This window comes from Epinephelus fuscoguttatus, linkage group LG13 (assembly GCF_011397635.1).
Source record: "Epinephelus fuscoguttatus linkage group LG13, E.fuscoguttatus.final_Chr_v1".
Lineage (NCBI taxonomy): Eukaryota > Metazoa > Chordata > Actinopteri > Perciformes > Serranidae > Epinephelus > Epinephelus fuscoguttatus.
In genome coordinates this window covers 19,267,065-19,285,869 of record NC_064764.1, presented here as the reverse complement: position 1 = coordinate 19,285,869, position 18,805 = coordinate 19,267,065, and the positions used below count along the sequence as shown (strand labels likewise).

General features: G+C 40.1%; 2 protein-coding genes across 3 annotated transcripts in view; one reads left to right on the top strand and one right to left on the bottom strand.

Annotated features, from left to right (window-relative positions):
* LOC125899719 (protein FAM126B-like) overlaps positions 1 to 9,945 on the bottom strand; it is a 59,568-nt gene extending 49,623 nt beyond the window's left edge. The window contains exons 1-2 of one of the 2 annotated variants that reach the window (XM_049594205.1): positions 9,075 to 9,945; positions 8,625 to 8,853 (exon numbers count right to left, since the gene is read on the bottom strand). The gene's annotated coding sequence lies outside the window, so the exon portion shown is untranslated. Of the gene's footprint in view, positions 1 to 8,624 lie in introns of both variants that reach the window. The other variant, XM_049594206.1, reaches the window with a different exon arrangement.
* A 1,317-nt stretch (positions 9,946 to 11,262) lies between these two features.
* On the top strand, positions 11,263 to 17,239 carry LOC125900047 (CASP8 and FADD-like apoptosis regulator). Its single transcript, XM_049594806.1, has 10 exons — positions 11,263 to 12,151; positions 12,251 to 12,618; positions 12,711 to 12,816; positions 13,008 to 13,143; positions 14,879 to 14,928; positions 15,017 to 15,086; positions 15,304 to 15,350; positions 15,437 to 15,515; positions 15,768 to 16,269; positions 16,362 to 17,239. The coding sequence occupies exons 2-10, from the start codon at positions 12,323 to 12,325 to the stop codon at positions 16,489 to 16,491; spliced, it is 1,416 nt and encodes a 471-aa protein (XP_049450763.1). The 5' UTR covers positions 11,263 to 12,151; positions 12,251 to 12,322; the 3' UTR covers positions 16,492 to 17,239.
* The last annotated feature ends 1,566 nt before the right edge of the window (positions 17,240 to 18,805 follow it).

Sequence of the window (18,805 nt, the reverse complement as noted above, 5' to 3'; positions counted from 1 at the left end):
TTAGTTTGATCTTATTCACATACAATGGGTTGCTGTGCACAACACCCTATAATTTTCAGACGAGTATCACAATAAGCAAGCACTTAGTATAGATCGAGTGCAATTGTTGAGGCTGTAGTGTCTTGAGTCAGTGTCATGGCTTTCCTTACAAAAGGCAAAATAACACCATTATACTCTACTGCTGTCTCATTAGCAAAGCAGTAAGGTGAGTGTTCCCGTGCAGTTTTGCTTTTCAATACATGAAATATGTCAATAATTCACTTTTATTTAAGAATAGAGTAACTCTTTGGGGGGGACCACTGTGGTGCTACAAATCCTCATGGAGGTTGTGATACTCAGTGGTTGACCCTGTGTCACAGAAGTCTTGATCCAACACTCACTTATTATTTTCAAGATGTGGTTCTTGATGGTGTTTTATTGAAATGCATTATATTGAAAGGCACTTCTAATATGAAACATCACAAACACCTTATTATAATTATGCGTCCAAAAATAGAGGCCCAGGCCAATGGTTTTCTGTTGGCTGTCTTGGGCCCTAGTTTTTGCAGTGTGTCTCGAACAGCTGACACTTGTCGGCCCTAGCTGGCAGCTTTTTGGCTAGCTGAGCGTATTTAATTGGCGGCAGTGCCAACTGGTGAGAGAAAGCACTCTGATTGGCTCAGCAGGGTTCAGCTTGAGCAAATCCTCAATGCTTGTTTCTGTGACGCATGAGAAGAACGGAAATGCAAGCAAAGAGGGCACAACTCTATTTTCATCTTCATCTCATCTGATGATTCGAATTTATGAATATTTTCATGACGATGTGGTGACCTGGAATAAAGATACTGAACACCAAGTGGTGAGCGAGAGTGGTTTGAAAATGGCTTGCAAATGCTGCTTTGTTTATTGTATGTATCATAACAATGGTTTGAACATCTGCAGTCCTAAGTCTTCCACTTTCCTTTTTTGAATGACAAATACAGACCAAGCCCCAGGGAACAGCACCGGGCTTTGAGGCCAGTTTGGCCAAACCGTGGAATTACAACTTCCATTTACATCATGTGATGTCATTGGGCCCAAAGACTTTTTCCCATCGACTTACATTGTGAAAAAGAAATCTGTAAATCAGTGGGTATATTTTTTTGAGCGTCACAGTCTCCACAAAATGAGTAGTTTCACTATCGGGATTTGATTCATTTAGTATGATAACATTCCCAAAGTCTACAGGAGCCACACGATTAAATAATTCTATCCCCATTCAAGTTGGCGGAGGGCTAAACTGGAAGTTAGCTGCTCGGCTGCACAAATCTCTAGCGTGCTTGCTCTATTGGCCCAACAATGCGGAAGATCCAGATAATTTCATATCGCCAACTTTTTTGGCTTCATGTTCCACCGAGCAACTTTCATGAACAGGACCTCGCCTCCAATGCCATATCCAGTTCTCTTTATACATCTATGATACAGGACTGCCACCTGCTATTATGGAGAGCCATTTCCTCTCAAACACGTATGCTATCTGACCGTTGGCTGTGGTCTTTGCGGTGTGTTCAAGTGCAACTTTTTAGCCCAGACACAGGCAACGTGAGGCAATGCAACAGTCGGACTTTGTCTCCACTAGTATTTTGATGTCAGTGCACCACCACTTGCCCCATCCTCAAAGAAAACCCTAGAGGTTAATCAACATTTGCTTTAAAGTGTCAACAAAAACTGAACATAACAAGCTTTACAACAGGTAGGATTTATAGCAGGGCTATGGTGCTGTTTTGCAAGGTGTACATAATAAACACTGTAACACAAGGACCATGAAGTGGAGGGGATTGTTTTTTATAAAAGCTTGGGAGTCACAAGTTCACAGACAGTTCAAACTACAAACACATGACCACTAATTCCACAGTATTTAGCACCGCTGCTGACATGGTGCATGGTGTGTGGGGGAGCAGCTCAGCATTTAACTTTACTCCAGAGAAATGGAGGAAAATGCTGCGCTGCCAAATAAGCTGCTCAGCACTCCTCTAACAATAGGCCACCTTGAGCTTTTTTGACATGCCAAGACCACTGCACGGCCCCACAGGCCGGAGACCACAGCCTGCATAACCAAAGGATCAACTGGGGGGGGTAGAGTACAGGAGTGTGGATGCATTACTAGAATTAATACACAACCAGCTCAGATGCTACTGGTGGTGTGTGCGCAAAACTGCTGAACACCAAGAAAACCAAGCCAGAGAGCTTGGCCTCTAAACGCCCTCCCACCCCTGAGGCTCATAATGGTTGCTAAATCAAATTGTTTCCTACAGTATGAAAAACAACACTAATGTGGGCTACAGTTTGGCTCCGTCTATCCCACTGCAGCAGACGCAAAGAAATTACACTCGCTGGACAATGACAGAGTTCTGCTAGAAACTGCTGCCAAGTTAATAAGCATAAGCCATTGAGCCCTGGCCAGACTTTGGCTTGCTCATGAAACACTCGAGTATTTTTAGGAGCTAGACACCTAAAAATCTTATTACGCAACACAAACTGTTCCTGTTGACTGAGTTTATTGTTTACTGTAAACACTGTTTTTGACAGTTTATATTTGATCAGTAAGGTTGCATAATTGTAGAAACCGCCCCCACCCCTTTATTACCAAACAGTGCTAAGCACATAGGCAGCATTAGCCTCACTAAATGTAAGGGAGCACTTGTTAACAGGTGCCTCACCCTCCAGTAAACATCTCCCACAGCTTGATCCAGCAAAAGCCCCCACTTTCCTTCCACGTCCTTCACATCATATCACAACAACAAATAACTGGCAATAATTCAAAGGCTCCTGGAATCAACCGGGCCTTGGCATCTGCTCAACTTCAGACAGGCACGGAGTCGTGACCAGCGAGCTGAGCGGCAAAGCCCAGCAGAAAACAGTGGCTCTGAGAGGATGATGACCTATTATCGTGGCTTAAATAAACCGTCCGTGCTGCCGTATTAATGATACAGAGCTTCAGTTTCCTTGCTGACATCCAGTCCGACAGTGAATGTGCCTTGTGGTCTCATGTAAATTGTGTTCAGGTCAACAGCAGGAAATGTGATTTCCTTTTGTGAGCATATCTGGTCAATGAAGCTGTATCTTTTGGAGGGGAACCGTCTTAAATGACAACATGACTTTTTCAATATATTGTATGCGGTTACTTCTTTGTAAAAAATGTTGTTAAAAAATATCCATGTGTAACAGCAAGAGGCCTCCAATGACTATTATTTATTTCATCCACACAGTCCTTCAGTTAAGTTTGTTCACAGTATGCAAAACCTCTGTGTGATGTTCAACCACCCTAGCTATTTTGACTTCTAGGGCACGACTACAGACCAGCAGGTTTGGTCATTTACCAGCCAAAAATATCAAACATTCACTGGCTCCTGCTTCTTGTGTAAGGATTAGCTGTCACTGTAAATTGGATACTTTAGTGGTTTGGCACTGTTGGACAGTCAAATTAATTTTTAGAATTTTAGCTTCTGCAGCATGTGCAATATATCTACATCATGAAAACGGACTTATTACAGCTTGCATAAATAGGTTTCTTTAAGGCAAAAAGTAATGTTTATGACTGTTTGCAACACTTGCTTTCTTGAGTTACAACAGTCCCATAAACTGATGAGAATAGTTTCACTGTATGTGCGCCCAGTTAACAGTATCAGACACTCAAATCTAAAGCTTTTAAGACATTTTCGAGATATTTTTCAAACAAACTTAGGATTGTCTATTTATTATTAAAGCATCGCAGGTTAGTATATATATAGTCCCACGCAGAAGTTGGATTTGTGTTGGAATATGGTTATATGACTGAGTCATTAATCCACAGTTTGCCAACAGGCAAGTGCAAAATTAAAAAGACAGTATTAGTTTCAAAGGCAGTTTTAAAGATTTGCAACATCAGACATGTGGCTTAACTCATTTTGTCAAAAAGAAATTACAGGATAGATACATTAAATTAGATGTTTGTGGCAATTTAGACCTCACAAATTCACATTTAAGGCAAGTTAATAACTTTTATGGCCTTCTATTTATAAAATTTAAGACATTTTAAGACTTTTTGAGGACCTGCAGACACCCTATCTACACTTTCCCATCAAACTACATGTTTCTGCTCTACCTAGTCGAAGGATCTAACACTGATTTTCAAAATAGAAAAATGATAGCCTTAAGTATTAATGGCTTTGTTCTTTGTTTACTATCAACAATGTATCAGACAGATTGCGCTAAAATATGTGTTGTATATTAGCTATTCACTGTGTCCAGTACAGGATGGTGGAATAAAGGTTAACCACTTGAACTGCCAACACAGCATTGTATTAATAATGGAGGGTTGCAAACACAGCACTCGCTGAAATGAACTGAAGGAGGTCAGAGTCTGTGGCACGCTGAAATCAACCAGTCATACTGTACAGCTGAACAATGACAAAGCCTTTCACCACTTCCATGGGAACCAGCCGTTTCCCCCTTAGGGATAATACAGTTAATCTAACCTAATCAAAACATTCACACACATCCACAAAACCAACACCCCGATGATGGCAGCATAGCTCAGCAGCGTAGACCACTGTCTATAACCTTTCACTGCAAGCACCTGTAGTTTTCTGTTTCATGTCAACCACTGTCAAACCAAAAAAAAAGAAGTCTGTGGTCCTGTCTACACATACAGATATTTTGCTCTACCTTTTGGCCTATCGTGGACATGCAAACAGTTTTAGTTCACTATAACAGAGATTTTTTTTTTATATCTGAGATAAGCTATGGCAGCAATGTATCAATCCTTTAGTACACATTTTAATGCTGTTTATAGCAGGCATTTTTCACTATTTTCCGTTTTACAGACTAATTCTGTGGATGAATCGTGAAAATATTGTTAGCTGCAGCCCTAACCACAAGTACTGCGCAGAAACATCCGTCATCCTCCTGACATGAATTGCATCTTGCAGAATTACCCATATGGTAATACCATCATTAGTTTGGGCAATATACCCTGTAATTCCAAAACCTTGTTGCAATCACGTTTGAAAGCACTGATTCATTTACAAACAAGAGAGTACACACATTATGCTGCTCCACCTCTTTGGAGCACCCAGAGGAACAGTATGAACTCGTGTTTGGCCGACAGAGAGACAAGTCTCTGAGCTGGGGGGGGGGGGGGGTACTGGGGGAGAGGCATACTGTACATCATGGAGACAGCCAACACACAGACAGAGCTCATACCTGGCAGTGCAGTGAGTCAGCAGCACCACAGCTCTCTGCATGCCAGCCACACATCCAGCAGATTCTCAAGTCTGTCTGCACGCAACACGATTCGAATGACTCCACTGGCGACTCGTAAGTACATCGAGAATTGATTTGGATGTCGAATGACAACAAACAAAAAGGAAAATACCAAAATCTATTTACGAAACGCCTTGTGTCCAAACTCTCCAGATTTGATGTTTCTCGTTTGCTGGACCTCAAGGGGACAACAACAAACACAGCGATTTAGATTTTCTCTACTGGAAAGAGAGGACAGGGGGCTGGCTTCCTGTGTGATCCTCTGGCTCTGTGGGAGCGAGTACAGTGGAAAATAGCCCCCACTGCTAATCCATGGCAGGCTAATTACAGCTTTGATCCCCTAGGCGTGTGCATCACCGTAGGTGGGAGGGAGGCAACACACTCTGGGGCTCAATACACTTACGGTTAGCTTTGTTTTGGTTTCGAGCTGTCTCAATAAGCTGCTGCAGACACGTGGGCAAAACACAACAATGTTGTGCATTATTAGTCAACTCAAGAGTTCATAGGAGTTTACCTCAGCTTCCAGTGAATCTCCTTTGAAACCATTAGGCAAGCTTAAGAGTTTTATCCAGCACATGACTAACTCCAGTACACTGCTCGATAACTGATTTTTACAATTCCACAATATGATATGATACCTTTTAGGGCCTCATCAAAGAACTTGGGATGAATAATTTATCATTTGTTACACTGAGCAATAGAAGAAACTCAACTCCTGGAGACAGAGACACAGATTAAGTGGGTAAATGGAGTTTCTGTCTAAAATAGGCCACAGCTCTGATGATAGCCTAGTCCCAAAACACACGGTGGCAGAGATAGAGTGAGGAAGGAGGAGAGAGGAGGAGGATGATGACTGAGGGTGAGCAGCAGATGGCATGGAATTATCTGGATCTTCAGCGCTACATCTTTGCCCATGATGATGACGCCATTATTTTAGGGGGTTAGTTGACTTATCGTGACCAGTATCACACCAAGCAGCATTCATTTTCATTTACTGATGTCAGTGTTAAAAAAAAACAAACAACAGTGTGTCAACAGTGAAAAGATCAACAAAAAAGCAACTTGGCAGAAGTAAACTGGCTTGGCAGAGCAGAGAGGAATGAATTAGTGATGTTGCTGTTGTAAGGAGTGTTGGTTGCTGCTGGTAACTTTGAGCATTGAACTATTGGTCTGATGTAAAACACTGTCCTGTCCAAGCACAGTTCTTCAAACAGCTCAAGTCCTCAGCCAAATAGTTTCAGTCAGTGGTTCTTAGGGATGCGTGACATTGGATTTTTTGCCACTATCCAATATGCTGATATATAACAACTCATTTGGCTGATAACCAAAACCAATATTGATATATTTTTTTGAAAATTATGCAACTTTATTCTCTGAATCCTCTGACTGAATATAACTTGTTTCTCTGTACGCTTTATTTTTATATGTATTTCAATTTATGCAGGCCCACTTATGTAATACCCTAGTTTAAGATCATGTAGCCTATTTGTGTTTGCATTGTGTAGTATTGTTATTTCATTGTCTGATTTATATGCATTTATAGAATACAATGTTTCCTTTAAAATTTGAAAAGGCCTAGGGAAAATAATAATTCACAGCCTTTTGTTTTCTAAGAGCGTCATTTTACTTTGTGGTGGTTGAATAAATTTGTAAAACAGATGTAAAAACTTGTTTTTAAAGCCCTGACAAAGACCTGCAGTGGTTGAAATATGTTTTCTGTATTTTTGGAGCGCCTAAATTACCTTCCTAAGTATCCTGTTCTTTCCCGTTCTCCATGAGCATCTGACACAAGGTTTTGATTTACGTTTGAATATACAGAGCAGCCAGTCATCTCTCTCTTTTTCTAAAAAGAAAAAAAAAAATAAATAAATAAATATATATATATATATATATATATATACATATAGGTTTGTCATATCGGCAGAAATAAGCACATTGGCTGATTCTGATATTTCATTTCAAAGCCATTATCAGCCGATTCCGATGACGTGCCGATATTATTCTGCATCCCTGGTGGTTCTCAAACTTCTTCTGTCATGCCCCCCTTCAAAAGCCAGAAAAAGCTGATGCACCTTACCCTACAATTTTTTTAATCAAGCATTAACAATGAGTGGGGTAGCAGCTACTAAAAAGGGATCCATGTTGAACTTTGGTGAAATAAAGGTCAGCATAATAGCATCAGCGAGTCTCTTGTTGGTTTATTTTTCCTACAAAAAGCAAATTCATCCAACTTGTTTCACTAAGTAGTGTTCCTTGGGTCATACACACCCCACCTGCAGTGTCTCTATGCCCTCCTAGGGGGGCCTGCACCACAGTTTGAGAACCACAGGTGTACATATAGGCACCATGCTCTGGACTCTAGGTCTGACGCTCCTAAACCAGCCATGCACTGTGCACTCTCCCCTTTATTTACTGAGTTAACACATCTCAGTTATTTGCTCATACCTAACAAAACATGGCCACTAGGACATGTACTTAGGTACATAAACACAGGCATGACCATTTATATGTAACCTACATACATTGGCATGGGCATTCAAGTCACATGGTACTGCTGCAAACTCACATGCATGATGGTATGAAATAAAGCCAGGCCACTCTGGCTGACTGACCACATAGGAAAGGCTTATTCAGAGACTGTAGGTCTGTCCATGAGACTACTTATCAGACCCAACCCTTTAACTTTAGTATGAGATGTACTAGATGAACGTTAATGCTGCTTTTATCACTTCAAAGTTGTTTAAAAAAACCTTGAGACTTCCGCTTAAAATTTCAAAATAAAACACATTTTGAATGAACAAGCTGCGGCGTTTTTATGGTGTTCAACCTCAAATGGATTTAGTGAATATATTACAGGACCAAATGTACACTGGTTGACATGAAGTGACAACCTACGGGCTGTTTTACCTTCAACACCGTAGCTAGCTAACGTGTTGACCGGGTGGTTCTGCGCAGCTCTATTAGCCGGATAGTAAACTGCTAACAGGCTAACGGTCGTTCCGACACTGCCACGACTGCCTGAACCTGTATGTCAACGTTAGCTACCTTAGCTCGGCTGGCATGCTGTTAGCGTGCCTGTCCAAGTCAGGAGCTGCTGGACATCCTCATCTCTCATGTCTCACCAGTCGTGACCAGGCCGAAACGGCTGGCTGCTGGCTGCCTGGCTGCCTGGCTCCAGCACCGAAGCATCTGCTCTGTAGCTAAAGACAGCCAACACTTGTGTCAGCCCGCGAACGCTGAAGCCTCCTAGCCGCGGGTTTACATCCACACCGAACACAGTGCTGATGATGGTCCAAGTCAGCAGCAGCCGCTGACTGCGACTACCTGGAAAATCTTGACTGTTCAGGTAACGAAATACTCACCCGGACTGAAGCTGCTTATGGCAATGTCACACGGTGACTGTATCGGGGGTGGTGTTGGCCAAAAGCGGTCACCCAGGTCGAGTATCTTTCCTCCAAATGATCCCTCTCTCAGCAAGCTACACCTCCGTATGATCTCTCCACACTGCAATGGTGCTGAAGCACAGCGCGACACGATTGGCCAAACTGAGCGGAACTCAGTGCGCTTTGGTAAGCAGAAAGCTCAGGCGACCTGCAGCGGGGAACAGAAGTGGTGCTTTCATGACTATGGGAAAAACCAGCATCATGGCTTGAGCGCACTTCTGCAGTTAGTTTTTCATATTTATAAAGAAAACCTTAACAAACCGATTAAACTGCACATATCCAGGATGCATAATTTGACAGCAATAGAACACTCAAAGCAGATTAATTGGAAAACATTAAACAAATCAAAATATCTAAATAAATACATACAATCTAAATTTAATTACACCCAAAGCAGAAGAGTCCCTTTATTTGATTGTGACTGAAGCCTATTTATAGTTGCCTCGGTGTTAAAAAGATGACGTGCAGAAAGCAATCGTACGGTTACTGTGTTACTACAGGGATGTCATAATAGGGGGAAAGATGGGAATGATTACACAGGGCTCCAATGGGAGGGGGGGCCTCGAAAAGCCTTGAATAAAAACTTGGTTTTCCTTAGCAAATTGTTTCCATAGTAATAAGTAAGTATAAATAAATTAAATTGGCTGAATAAATAGGTTGAAAGACTAAACTTTGTATGAAAAAACTGTGGAAACTTTCTGGGGCCTCTCTCACTCCTTAGAGGTACAAAATCGTTCAGTCCACCCCGTACTAGGATTCATCTCTAAACGCAGTCAGAGCCGAGCGAGTGACTGCTTATACTGTCATGTCTTTCCGCAAGAAAGAGAAATGGGGTTCCAAAAAAAGAAAAGAAATAAAGGAAAGGGAGAGAAAGAAAAATGACCTTGTTAAAAAAAAAAAAAAAATCAAAAGGTGCATTGAGTCACATGGATCCAGAGAAGGATGGCCCAGCCCACAGAGACTGCTTAGGCATAGGGCCCAGAATATAGTGCTACGCCCCTGTGTTTTATGATATTTGCAAAATACTGCACCCACCAAACACAATTTAATCACAAATAATATTTAATACTTTCTCAAAAATTCTGTAAATTTAAATCATAATGCAGAGACTAATCCTGTAACATTAGCAACACCAATTAGAGCTGCAGCTAATTGTGTCGTGGTGAAACGCCTGCAATCGGCATCGATTTCACTTACTGTTTTATTTATTTTTCCAAGCAAAACACCACTCATTCGGTGGTTCTGGCTTTTCAAATGATGATTTCATTTCTTTCTTTTCATTCTTTGTCATAAGATGTAAAGTGATTATACAGTCAGGTCCATAATTATTTGGACAATGATACAGTTGTCATCATTTTGGCTCTGTACACCACCACAATGGGTTTTAAATGAAACAATGAATACCTGCTTAAAGTGCAGACTCTCAGCTTTCATTTAAGGCTTTTTTCAAAAATGTAGTATGAACCGTGTAGGAATTACAACCATTTCTTCACACAGTCCCCCCAACTTTAAGGGGGGGACTTACCAAACACTTCAGCTTTCATCCTGCTGCTCTTGTCAGCAGTCACATCATCAATAAATACAAGAGAACCAGCTCCACTGGCAGCCATGCATGGCCATGACATAACAGTACCTCCACCATGCTTCACTGATGAGGTGGTGTGCTTTGGATCATGAGCAGTTCCTTCCCTTCTTCCTTCTCTTGTCTTCCCATCATTCTGGTAGTTGATCTTTGTTTTATCTGTCCATAGTATGCTGTTCCACAACTGTACAGGCTTTTTAGATGGTTTTTGACAAACTCTAATCTGGCCTTCCATTTTTAAGGCTAACCATTGGTTTGCATCTTGTGATAAACCCTCTGTATTTATTCTAGTGAAGTCTTGTCTTGCTTACAAGAGCAGCAGGATGAAAGCTGAAGTGTTTGGGGCTACATTATCTGCTCAGATTCAACTAAATGCTTCAAAACTCATTAGACGATGCTTCACAGTGCAGTTGGACATTGACCTGAAGCATATTGCAAAAGCAACCAAAGACATTTTTAAGGCAAAGAAGTGGAATCTTCTGCAATGGCCAAGTCATATCATCTGACCTGAATCCAACTGAGCATGCGTTTCTCTTGCTGAAGCCAAAACTGAGGGCAAAACACCCAAAACACAAGCAGGAAGTGCAGACGGCTACAGTAAAGGGCTGGCAGAGCATCACCAGGGAAGAAACCCAGCATCTGATGATGCCTATGTGTCCAACACTTCAGGCAGTCATTGACTGTAAAGGATTTGCAACCAAGTATTAAAACTGACTGTTTAACTGATGATTATGTTAGTTTGTCTAAATACTTATGAGCCCTTAAAGTTGGGGGACTGTGTGAAGAAATGGTTGTAATTCCTACACGGTTCATACTACATTTTTGAAAAATGCCTTAAATGAAAGCTGAGAGTCTGCACTTTAAGCAGGTATTCACTGTTTCATTTAAAACCCATTGTGGTGGTGTACAGAGCCAAAATGATGACAACTGTATCATTGTCCAAATAATTATGGACCTGACTGTATATAGGCCTATGGGTTTTGGACATTTGGTTGGACACAACAAACAATTTGAATACATCACCTTCGAATGTGTGAAACTGTTTTTCCATTTTACAGACTGGCCTATTAATTATAAATCATTTGCATAATAGATTCAGCCACCAAACATGATCTAACCATAAAGGGCATGGAGTTTTGTTAATAAAAACTAGAAACAGTCTAAAAACATAACCCTTTTTACTGCAGTGTTTTTAAATACTAGCCCTACTCATGTTAATGTGAATCCCTGTCCAAGTCTTATACAACACATACTTTCTGTCTCAGAGTGAGCAAACTAAGATGGATCCAGATCCACAGTGACAGGAATATAATAAAACACATGATGAAAACAACTTAAGAGGCAGGCTTACTATAAAGTGCTTATAAGTGGTAACTAATGACTTGATTAATGCTTTACAGATCAATAGCAAGCAATTAATAGTACCTTCTATTTGGCAACAATACAATTATAAATATTATAAATGTTATATCATCTGCTGTAAAAAGGCCATTAATGACGTGTGAATCCATCAGCTCTGCGGGTTTTTTTTTTTTTAATGCATTGGTCTGTGCCTTTAAGTTTTGTTATCGCAGAGCTGCTTCCTGCATGCTTTCACTTTCACTTGGAGCTGTTATCTCGAGCTGTTGCAGTTTTATACAACATAGAAGAATTACGGTATTTTCACGCATCCATTGCGTAATCACTAGTGCAAATACGTTTTTTTAGTCGTCGTGCATGATTAAAGAACGTCCTGCTTGAGTGTATCCTGCCGTGGTGACGAATTTCCCCCAGTAGTTTTGTTGTGCGTCAGCCTTATAGTGTGTGGGTTTCCTATAAGTTCCTCCTACGTTGTTCCTCTGCTGTCAGTTATCGACGTCGCCTGGTAAGTTGTTTTAATTCGCTAATCATTTCACTTTGTTTTATCTTCATGATTTTCAGTTTATTGGAACTAACACTGTATTTAATCTGATCCGGTTTATAGGCACAGCGGCCACCACTGGTAAGTTTCTGTTTGTTGATCATCTTAGCAGCTCCTACTCTCCTACCGAAGTCAATGGCTCATCTGGACCCACGTGAGCTTCAGGCCATTAACCAAACCGTGGAGGCTCTCAGCAGCTGTGAACGCAGGAGGCTCTTCTACCTGTGTGAAATCCTGGACACGGACAACAGCGTGGCTTGTGTGAAGGAGATGCTGAAATCTAAGGTGATGTTCCACGAGAGGGGTCACCTGTTCCTGGAGGAGCTGATGCTGCAGTTGAAACGTTTTGATATCCTGAGGAAGGTGTATAAAACCAGCAGGGATGAGGTGGAGAGGACTTTGAAACACAGGCAGGTTCTGCCAAGATTCAGGTGAGGTGTGTTTTAGGATGTCATACATATTGTCATATTCAAAGCTCACATACTCTTTGTTGCTAAAATGATCATGATTTCTCTTACTGCAGAGTATTGATGGCTAATATAAATGAGGACATAGCCGATGAAGATCTGAACAACGTGAAATTCTTGTTAAGCACCACGTTACCTCGTGAGAAGATGGAAAAAGCAAAGGTATAAAAATAGGAATGAAGTAAGGTTTTGTTTTCACTTCTTCAGTTTCTCATTCTTGTGTGTGTGGGAGGGGAGTTTTGGTGGGATTCCACTGCACTCAAAAATGTCAAACATGCGTCACAGTATTTTTAATTTTAATTCAGAAATAAAAAAAGATATGAACAACTTCCTCTTTTTCTCTTGTATTACAGAGTTTCCTGGACGTGATCATTGAACTTGAGAAACTGGATAAAGTTTCACCTGAAAGAGTTGACGTTATAGAGCAATGTTTAAGAGACATTGACAGGGTCGACCTGGCCAAAAAAGTGACTGCATACAAGATGTCAGGTGAGATTGTCTTTTACTTTTACCCTTTAATAGCCTTCTGAACGGCTTTGTGAGGAGTTTATCGCAAACAAGAAAATACATGTGAATGTGCAAAAGAATTCTCAAGTGAAATCTGAAGGTGGTGATCTGTGAGGTTAGTGACTTGTATACTGTATGCAGAGTACATGTGAAGTATGAAATAGAAAATGCTCAAAATAGGACCTGAAAATTATTTAAATAAATTTATTTTAGTTGTCTCACCATGCCACAAAATGTTCGATAAGGCCTATATGAATAGAAGAAGAAAAAAAAAGACAAACAAGACTAATGGCAGTTGACGTTCAGGTACCACAGACAAACATAGTTCCTAAATCTGAGAACAGAAAGTAAGAGAACATTTTTTACACAGAAACGGAACAGGAACCCAACAGAAAAGCTACCGAAGTGACACTCTATTTCTCAGTGGACATGCATTGTCCACATACTCGTAACAGTTCAAAACTGTATTTCATCATGTTCCAGGATGTTCCAAGTAATTGTTTTTTGCTGTTTCCCAGATTTTTATATAAAGTAAAGTATAAAACAAAATTATGGATGCACCGATTTATTAGCTGAACATTGGTATCGGTTGATATTCGACTACCTGCAAATAAGATGGCATTCACTGATGGCAGTGGCCGGTGTTTTCTGTTGTGGCACATCAGTTTTGCATAGGCTAAATTTTGTGTGTCGGTTATTTGCAGTCAGACTCAGACAACATTAGCTAGCATACCAAGCTGCAGGTTCAAAGAAGACACTGGTCTGGATCTGACTCTGGCATGATGTAAGAGGGCAATAGATGCCATGTCCATGTGTGGTTTATTTTCATGTTTGCTTTCAGTGAGCAGCTGTGTGACTCACATGTTGGATAATAGGGAAATAGACCGAGCTGCAAGAAGGCAGGTAATCACAAGTGCTATATCACAGGCAACTGGACTTGCTTGAGTTTCTTGATGACGTTTCGCCTCTCATCCAAGAGGCTTCTTCTGCCTCTTGGATGAGAGGCGAAACGTCTTCAAGAATCTTCACCTACAAAAAAGGCAGATATATGCTTCACTTTGTAAGGAAAAGCATGCATCTTACTAAGAGGTAGGTTATGAGTGGGGGTTTTCCTTTCATCAATATTTTGAAGAGAAGGCGCACTGTATGAGAAACAAACAACAACAATAAAAAACCCAGCACTATCAGCATAGATCAAATTGTTATTTTAAACACTGGTGTCGTTCCAGGTGTATCCCTACAGAAAATACATTCATTTTCTGTTTCATTTAACTAACAAAACTGACTAAGTCTATCTTGTTCATTAATATCACCATATTCAGTAGTGTAGTGGAGGGTTAACACAGCAAACCCACCTAACAGCCAAGAATCCACTGAAATATATCGGAGAGTGTGCCCACTTCATCCTCTGTAACCCACCCATCTGCCCAGTAGTACACTCACCTCATCAACTACCACTGAGCACTACTGAGCTGCACTACTGAGCATAACATCCAGTTCTAAGATGTACTATAACGAAATCGAATGTCAGATATCTTTCTTTGGGGCAGATTAACTTGTAAACAAACTCTGTATTTATTTACCAAACCACATGTCATAAGTTTTAGCTTTTAGCCTTCTAAAAGTCGACTTTTCTGGAAGAAGAATTGCAAAGTCCTTTAAATTCTACTTTATTGCTGTACTTTTATTCACTTGTATTTCTGTCCATGTTTCACAGTTGGAACATCTGAGGGACATCAGTCTCAACAGCAAAGGCACAGACCTCCTGTAAGTAGTGCACAAGTTATTCATCGCGTAAAGTTCTTTTCACTCTATTGTAAAACTAATACTTTTGAAAAAAACATCTTCTCTTTAGGGTACATTCCCCGCTGCAAACAGTTCCCCTTCTCTACAGCAAACAAAACCAGTACTGTCTCTGCAAATGGGTAAGACAGGCTGCATACTAGCACATTACAGCAATTTCAAAAGACTTGTGTTTGCCAGTAAGTGAAAAATACCCTGTCATACCAGCGGAACTAGCAAAAGCAAACATTATTTCAACTGTGACTTTATAACTGTGTTGTAAAAACAGTTGGAAAGCCCCTGGTCACTCACTGTATTTCGCTTTTATATTCGTAACACTGCATTTTTCTGTGCCAACAGCCACAGGAAGCTTACCCACACCTGTCTACAGAGAGCAGAACTATCAGGTAAAGTTTCCCTCCTGTATGTTTGAATATGTTTAATTAGTGAAGTGCATTTATGAGACATGTTTGCTTGCTCCTTTGCATTACAGAGACAAGTAGACTGCTACAAGTTTAACACCAATCCCAGAGGAGTTTGTGTTATCATAGACTGCGTGGGTAATGATGGAGGTGAGACACAAAACACTTTGTAGCTTTAGTTTAATGGTGGAATAAGTATTTAGGTCTAAGTACTAATGCCACTGTTAAAATACTACATTACAAGGGAAGAGCTTGCATTTAAAATCCTGCTTAAATAAGAAATACAGCAGTATAACCACCAAACTGACTTAAAATGTTCAATTATCAGTACTCATTCTGCAGAAAAAAAATGACCCTTACAGGCTGCTTTAACTCTGGTTTCACCTTTCCTTACGTATTCAGACATGTTGGAGCAGACGTTTAAGGCTCTCCACTTCAAAGTGGTCCTCTACAAATGGCTGAGTGTGGATGGCATTTATTCATCTCTCAGTGGGATCAGAGAGAGAGAGAACCTCGAAGGCGATGGCTTTGTCTGCTGCATCATTAGCCGTGGCTCGGCAAACCACGTCCTGGGTACGGACTCGTACGGCACAGGTCTAGGCCTGGAGTACGTCAGACGTCTTTTCACTGCTGATAACTGCCCCAAGCTGGCCGGCAAGCCCAAACTCTTCTTCATCCAGAGGTACAGCGTTGCCGAGTGTCCGCCCCGTGCCAGGATGGAGCATCGGGATGAGGATCTGGAGACGGATGGGTGTGATGGGATGTCCAGATGTGACTTCATCCCCACAGATGCAGATATATTCTGGAGTCACTGCTGGACAGATGAATATCAACTGGGGCAAGGACACCATCGCTCCATTTACCTTAAGGCTCTGACAGACACCTTGCACAAAGGTCAAAAGAGGTATGGACAAAGATTCAACAGCAAATCCAGTTTCTGACTTCAGATAATTGTCATATGAGCTACAGACTAACCTGTTGTTTGTGTTCTGACAGGAAAACACATCTTGTTGATGTTCACACCGAGGTAAACGGGGCCATCTTTGAACACAACAAGAGGAATCCTGGAGAGAAGTACCACATCGATCTGAAACACACTTTGAGGAAAGAGCTTTATTTACAATAGAGGATTTATCACCATCACTTTCACTTCACCTGCAATACTGTCAGCCACATATTAATGTCGCACATTCTGTGCCTTAGAAGAACCCTTGTTAGTGTGTATGCAGCTACACCTACTGGTTAAAGGTGCTTATAACACTTGTTTTTACAGACAAAGAAAAACTTATTTAACAGGTTGTTTTAAGTGTATTTATTATTATATATATTTATCTGTTTGGACATATATTTTAAAAGTTTCATGACATGTATAAATGTACATGAAGGACAAAACAATCATGATAACAGTAACTCTGCTACTTCTTAACCCAAACCCAAAGCCAGCAACAGCAGCATCAGGGAGTTGCAAACAACTCACCCAATCAGAGCCTAACAAAAGAGGTAAATGTCAATTTAATTTAAGTTAAGTTATGTCTATTGTGCATGTAATATGTAACCTTTTGTTTTTTAAGCATTAATGTAGAATACATTTTCATTGCTTCACAGTGCAGCTAAAACACACATGTAGTGCCTGAATTTCTTATAGCTACATACCTTTTAAAAACCTGTGCAGAAATGTGAAAATGTTTAGTTGAAGTAAACACTATCTATGTCTACTTTTATTATCTATTAACTTTAATTATTACTTTTACTTCTTTTTATTTTATTTATTTTTGTCTCCGATTAAAAGTTGTTTTAAAAAAGTGCCATGTAAATAAAATTTCTTCTATTATTAATACTCACATATATCTGTTACATCCCAATATCTAAATAAATTCCACTATATTACATCCTTGTAGGCTACTAGCATCATTTCATATTTAAGTGTAATTTTGATGTATCCATTTATTAGCTGGGTTATAATTTCATTATATCTTTACAGTACATACATGTTTGAAATCATGGTGTGAGTCTGTGAATCAAGAATCAGTCAAGCCTTTATTGATCCCAGATGGACAAATACAATCAGTTTAAAAATCATGCAAATATAGATACAGATCCTGTGGGACTACCAGATCCAGACTGACAAACTGGTGATGGCTAACCAACATTGTGTTGATCGACAACAGAAGAAGGCAGTGGTGATAGATGTAGCAATCCCGAATGACAGTGACATCAGGAAGTAGGAACATGAGAAGCTTGAAAAATAGCAAGGGCTGAAAGAAGAGCTAGAAAAGATGTGGGGAGTAAAGGCAACAGTGGTGCCAGTGGTAATCGGAGCACTCAAGGCTTATGATTGTATCTCAGAAACTACAAATAGCATAATCAATAGGCCTATTTGGTACCTATGAACTCATAACAAGTTGAATATAAAAGATATGCACACATATTCAGTGTAAAGGAAACATATATAAAGACACTTAATCAACTCAGTTAGCATCTTAGCCCATTTTTCAAAGGTCCCCTCTTCGTATGGTAGCAGCAAGACACCCCGACCCAGACAAAGAGACACAAATATGTGTTGTTTTTAGTTATCTAACATCTCTTTGTGGAGTTTTGTATTTGTTTAAGCGTGTCTTTGTGGTTGTTTTGCATCTCTTTGTTTTTTTGTTAATGTCTGTTTGTGGTTGTTTTTTTTTCTTCTTTTCTTTTCCTTTCTTTTCTTTTTTTTTTTTTTTTTTTTTTTAACATCTCTGGGGTTCTTTTATGTCTTTTGTGGCTGTTTTACATCTTTATGAGCATGTTTACCGTCTCTTTGGGGATTCTTTTGTTTCTCATTGTGGTTGTTAAGTGTGTCTTTGTGGTCGTCTGATTTTTCTTTACAGCAAGATATGTTAACATGCCTAACTCAAGTGCCCCCTGACCCTTTGGGCCTCTGGGCATGTATCCATCAGGCCATCCATCAAAAACTTAGTGTTTTTCTGTATTAACAACAGAGGGGTGGACTTGATTCACAAGACTTGGACTCGAGTCAGACTCAATTCAGAAATTCGATGACTTTAGATGCGAGCTGACAAATGTGAAACTTGACTTAGACTTAAACACCAATGACTTAAAAATACTTGCTACCTTTCCCCAAGACCAGAGATTAACAAGTGTGTTATTTAAAAAGTGTGCCACAAATTAATTAATTTCCTGTTGTTTTTTTCCCTGATTCAGTAAACATTAACAGTATTTGTTCCCAGTAAGATCCACTTTGTTTAAACCAATCCAACAGCATCTAATCAAATTGCACAAGATAACCATGAAGAACAAGGAAAATCATACAAAAGATAAGTTTGTTTGGATATAAAAACTTTGCAGTGGTCAACAAAAAATGAATTGCAGTATACAAAATGTGCAGGTTGAAAATTGCAGTTGAAGATGCAACAACTTCCGACAAACTTGTTCAAACACATAAA